Genomic DNA, 5,600 nt, shown 5'->3' with positions numbered 1-5,600 from the left:
TGATGTCACTGAGTCTTCTGTGTCCAGGGAAGGAGATGAAGACACCTGATAGTGATTTGAGGGCTAGACAGACACTACGCACCACACGGCAAATTGTGGCCTTGGCCAGGTTTTCAGCATCCCCCACTGAGTACAGGAAGCCCCCACTTGCAAAGAAGCGCAAGGCCACACACACCATTTGCTCAACACTCAGCGCATGGCTCCGTGCTGTGTGGTGTTGGATCCTGGGACCCAGCAGTCTGCACAGATATCGGATGCCATCTGCAGAAAACCTATATCTTTCGTGTAGGTGGTCATCAGGGAAGGCCAATGGGTTCGCCCTGTCCCTGAAGACCCTCTCCCGCCTGAAGGCTCTCCTGAGCACAAGAGCTTCTCCATCCACAACCTCTTGCAGGAATGGACACGCCATTGTTTGAGCAGGAAGGAACACACCATTTTGGGCCTTCATATAGGCTGTTGGATCGCTAGATTTAATGAGGAACACCTTTGCACTCTCACAAGCTACAAATGGTTATCTAATTATCAGGATACCTATTGCCTTAAAGAATAGATAATTGATTAAAATGCTCCCTGTTTGACCTTCACACTGCTCAACTTCTGCCATAAAGTGTTTTGATATCTGGGAAATAGCATTTCAGGTACATTATGTGCATTTCTTTTTGTCTTAATACAGCCAGTCTTTGGTGTGTGACTTCTAACCAATCAAAGCACTTGGGGCTACCATAGAGATGACACTAGGCATTATGTCAGACTGTGGAATACAATCTGCAATCCCACCTAACTGTGCACAAATTAAACAAGCAAACACCACAGAAGGTCTTTTGATCTTTTATTTAAGATTCTTCTTCTTGAAGCTGGGTGAGGAAAGGAGAATAATAATTAATAGATTGTCTGTGTTACAGTCAGCATACAGTGTACATGAAAGGTGAAACTCACCTCCCGCTCAAGTTTTTTTATTTCAAGGTTCAGTTTCCTCAGTTTCCTCCTTTTAATTTCGGACTCCACGGAGAGGTCTGCCATCTGTCTTCTTTTGTATTCAATGTCCAGATCGGCCAGTTGTATTTGCCGTTTCAGATGTGTGGCATACAGCTGTCTGATAGCTTGTGAGTTCTGTAAACACATAATAATCAGCACAGCAGGAATTTTGCATGATGGGAATGTACTTCCATAAATACTCACTATGTTGCAAGGCTGGCTTTCATCCTGTAGAGCATCTGGGTCCTGTTACAGAAATGACATTTTGTGTGGGCTCCAGATGATGATGACTTCTCACCATTGTAGACTGAATGAGTACTTTCATTTGACATGATACCTCAAACCTTCTTGAATCAAGAGACACAGTCTCCTCATCGACTTCATCTGCTGCTCCTGCTGCTCCACTGGTGCCTTCACCCTATCACATTTAAAAGGGATTCATATTAAAGCAAGCAGATGAGACATGCCAGGCTTACAGTATGACTTTGATGGAGGACTCACTGGATCATCATCCTCTGGTACTGGTGACGCCACTGTTGGAGGCTCCAACAGTGAGATGGTGTTTCCAGATACTGCAAGGTAAAACAGAGTCAGATAGTCCAAATGGATTCAATATGAATGGTTGGTTATGTCCCATGTAAAGATGGAAGAATGTACCTTTAATGAAGAGGGAGGCATCTTCCTGGGAGGGATTTATATTTGAGTCTGTCCCCCCAGGGATCCCCTCTAACACAGGCCTGCCTCTGTTAAGTTCCAGGGCTCTGTCCTCTGCAGGGGTGAGGTCAGCTGGTGGTGACCCACCACCCGTGCCTTGCTTGTGGGGTTTTTTTTTAACAGCTATAAGTACAGACAATATGTGAGTAGGCACCCTCTGGGTACAATGTACGCACGTGCATAGTATTTGTCAGGTCACTTACCATTCTGCAGGATGTTCTTATATTTGATCTTGACTTGTTGCCAAGTTCGTTTGGGCCCAGTCATGTTTAATCTAAGAATAATAAATTAATTAAGACAAAATAAATAACACACACACACACATAGATAGTGAATGAAATAACTGAGGAGCAAATATGTAGTTGCATTTACATAATTTCACATCTACAGTCCATTTCACTCGCAGTTTCATAATCAGAGTATAACTACGTTTTTGGGAATGTTAATTAACTATTTGGATTGTAATTGTGATGGATTCAGCAGGGTAGTGAGTGTGTGTTTGTGCAATACATACGCATTCAGGCGGTCTGCAATACTTTGCCATGCTTTCTCTCTTTGTTTGATGGCGGTGGCAGTGTTTCCTTTCTTTTTAATTTGTTCTTTTACCTCTTCGTAGGCCTCCATAATTATGTCCTGCTCCGATGGGGAGAAGTATGCTGCACATGATGCCATAGTGAATCAGTGAATCTGTGATCAATTACAGGGTCTATTTAAGGAGCCATGTGCTGCAACTTATCCAGGATTAGTTTCACCTGGCTTGATGAATCCGTGTCTACTTATCCTGGCTTGGCGTTTGTGGAACCAATTAAGCCTGAACTCTGTTGTTTTGGATTGGTTGAGCCAGGCTTACTTACTTATCCTGGATGTCTGAATCCTACTTTTGTGAAACGGACCCCAGTTTAGCTATTTATCACATTTTTCACGTCACTGCATCACCATGTAGACTAATCTGATGTTTGTAAAGTCTATAAACACAATGATTGAACAAACGTTACTATTTCTGTGTGCACGTTTTGTAATTAACATGTTTATCGTAGATTAGCTGGGCTAACCGTTAGCTGTTAACGTTAGCCGTTAGCGGTGTCTGTAATAACCATAGACTGTATAAAAATAAGGTAATAACTCAATAAACGGTCCATGACTTAGTTACAACATGAGTGAGCTAGCAAAGCAGTTTTGTGTTGCTATGTGTGGTATTTATTCAGTTTTGGGAAATCACGATGTCTAGAAAGCATCAGTGGCTGCAGCTGACAGGGACAGCTAACAGCAGCAGCAAAGCTAACATCAGGACGTCATCTGTTAAAAGCCTCCCGTTGTCGGATACGACATGAAACTACTCCAGTTAGCTCAATCATGTTGTAACTCAGACATCCACTGGAAAAAAAAAAATCACGTTGACAAGACGGCATTACTGGAGCGGTTGCTATGGACGCGGAGCTTGCTGTTTCTGTTGGTACACATTTCCTGGGGACACCTGCACGTCTCTGCCACGCCCCCTCCATTGTGATTGGCTAACGCGCAGCATCGTTCAAACTCAAAGCCCTGCCTTACCCCCTTCTCTAGTCGTCTTTCACACAGGGCTGCCGACAGATTCTACAATGTAAACTGCAGAATCTGTCTTGAGAAATTAGAATGGAATGAATAATAATAGTGATATATAAGAGAAATATAATTATGTTTTTTATATATATGTATTATTTTAAAAAATGTGTATAATAATACTGTAATAAATAATTTATAATTGTTTGTAGAACTCAGATAAACTGTAATAAAATTTAATCATGTTATTTAATCTTTGCATAGTCCTGAGGATAACCAGCGGAGCCATGAGTTGTTGGAGTACATCTACAACCAATGCCAGCAACTATATGAGCAATTTGAAGCAAACCCTTCACAAATGGATTTGGAATTCCTCCACCGTCACTATGAGGAATTCTATGCCATTCTTCTGAGATGTGTGCACAACGGAATTTTTACAGACTTGGAGGCTGTTTTGCAAAGCATGCAGGAAGTGTTGCGCTTGTTAGAAGCCAAAAATCAGCCAACACATGGATTCAAGCCTGCCATCCTGAGGACTGGGAAGAGAGGACGCCCCTCTTGGGACATATCCGGTGAACAACTTCAGTACCTTCTAGAGTTCAACTTTACCGTCAGGGAAATTGCACGCTTATTTGGCGTCAGTTACAGAACAATCAGGAGAAGAATGACGGAGAATGGTTTGTCCGTCAGAATGCATTATAGTGACATTTCGGACGAGGATCTCAGAAGAGTGATCACTGATTTCATCCAGCAGTTTCCTGATTCTGGAATAAAAAGTGTCAGTGGACATCTCAACAGTGTTGGAATAAGGTGAGCATTTATACAACACAAATAAATAAGTTATGTTTGTGTATGAGTTTATGACTGTGTATGAGTTAACTTTTCTTTTCCTCTCAAGGGTTCAAAGATCTCGAGTGATGGAAACTTTGAGACTTGTTGATCCTGTCGGCACAATTTGTCGTGGGCTTGGAATTAACATCATTCCGAGAAGAGTATACTCAGTACCAGCACCTATGGCTCTGTGGCACATTGACGGAAATCATAAGTTGATTCGGTCAGTCTTTCATAAAAAAAAAAAATGTTATAAGAGATGAGTATTTCCTTCTAAATAATAAGGAAGTATAACTGATTTTTTTCTGTTCTAGCTGGAGAATTGTGATCCATGGAGGAATCGATGGCTACAGCAGAAAAATTATGTACCTCACTGCAAGTGATAATAATAGAGCCTCCACTGTTCTCACGGCTTTTCTTGGAGCTGTCCATCAGTTTGGAATTCCAACGAGGGTCCGCAGCGATAAAGGAGGGGAGAATGTAGATGTGGCTCGCTTCATACTCGAGCATCCCCAACGAGGACCAGGTATATTAATACTGCTTTTGCTCTTTTAGAATTGAGTAATGTAGTCATTGAAAAACATTTTTCCAGGAGACATTTATACACTTGTGCTGATCTTTGTCTTATTTATAAGTAATGCTTTGTGCACTTCTAATGTAATTTCTCTTTTTTCTATCTCAGAAAGAAGAAGTTTCATAACGGGACGCAGCGTTCACAATCAAAGAATCGAGAGGCTGTGGAGAGATGTTTGGTGTTCTGTGACAGTGAACTACCATACAGCATTTCAGCATCTGTTTGCCACAGGTGCTTTACAATCTGACAATGAGCTTGACCTGATTTGTCTGCATTATGTGATGATTCCCCGAATAAACAGACATTTGCAGCTTTTCAAGCAAACATGGGACCGCCATTCCCTTTCCACGGAGCAAGGAAGGTCACCTCAGCAACTGTGGATTGCGGGGCAATTAATGGCCGAGAATCCCATTTCTGACCCCATCAATGAGCAGGTCTGTCTTGGAATTATCTTCACTTGAAGTAACACATTTTAAAGTGTATATATTGCCATCAACTCCATCATATACTGTATGCATGTGTTGCGATGCATCAATTATGAATTTACTGCACAACTTGCTCACTTACTTCCAGCAAGGAGGTTATGTTTCGGTTGCAGTTTGTTTGTTTGTCGTTCAGTCTGTCAAGTTTTTCAGGAAACTTGGTGGAGGGGTGTAGTATGGACCAATGCATAAACATTGTCCACAAATTGTTTTTAGGGCATTTTGCTTTGGTGGAGGTCTGCATTCTCTAAGTGCACTTTTCACTGAGATAGCTTTCCAAACATCTTTGTGACCACATTTTGCTTTCACATAGGGGGAAGACTATGGAATTGACTGGGAGGGACCAACACCAGTAGACCAAGAAGGGGCCGTCAACGTTCCCGAGACACCCGATGCTCTAAAGAACCTTGTTTACCAACACCTCCATGGAAGAATTGACCCCCTTAACAACAGCGTGTGTTTTGGGGTGGACATTCTTTTGGAGG

General features: G+C 42.1%; 1 protein-coding gene across 1 annotated transcript; it reads left to right on the top strand.

Moving 5' to 3' along the window:
- The first annotated feature begins 1,438 nt into the window (after positions 1–1,438).
- Positions 1,439–5,094, top strand: LOC144461825 (uncharacterized). Its single transcript, XM_078165503.1, has 4 exons — positions 1,439–1,554; positions 4,127–4,282; positions 4,374–4,585; positions 4,742–5,094. Exons 1-4 carry the CDS (start codon positions 1,439–1,441, stop codon positions 5,092–5,094), a joined length of 837 nt encoding a protein of 278 aa, XP_078021629.1.
- Positions 5,095–5,600: the final 506 nt, after the last annotated feature.

Source organism: Epinephelus lanceolatus, chromosome 23 (genome assembly GCF_041903045.1).
Source record: "Epinephelus lanceolatus isolate andai-2023 chromosome 23, ASM4190304v1, whole genome shotgun sequence".
Lineage (NCBI taxonomy): Eukaryota > Metazoa > Chordata > Actinopteri > Perciformes > Serranidae > Epinephelus > Epinephelus lanceolatus.
The sequence above is the reverse complement of the archived record's forward strand: the minus strand, read 5'-3'. Positions and strand labels throughout refer to the sequence as shown.

What these genes read in the sequence shown, in the direction of transcription:
- LOC144461825 (XM_078165503.1), top strand. Translation starts at nt 1,439, where the DNA reads ATGCCAGGCTTACAGTATGACTTTGATGGAGGACTCACTGGATCATCA. An exon ending in GTGTTTCCAGATACTGCAAG is followed by an intron (nt 1,555 to 4,126) that starts GTAAAACAGAGT and finishes TTTCCTCTCAAG; the next exon opens with GGTTCAAAGATCTCGAGTGA. An exon ending in GCATCCCCAACGAGGACCAG is followed by an intron (nt 4,586 to 4,741) that starts GTATATTAATAC and finishes TTTCTATCTCAG; the next exon opens with AAAGAAGAAGTTTCATAACG.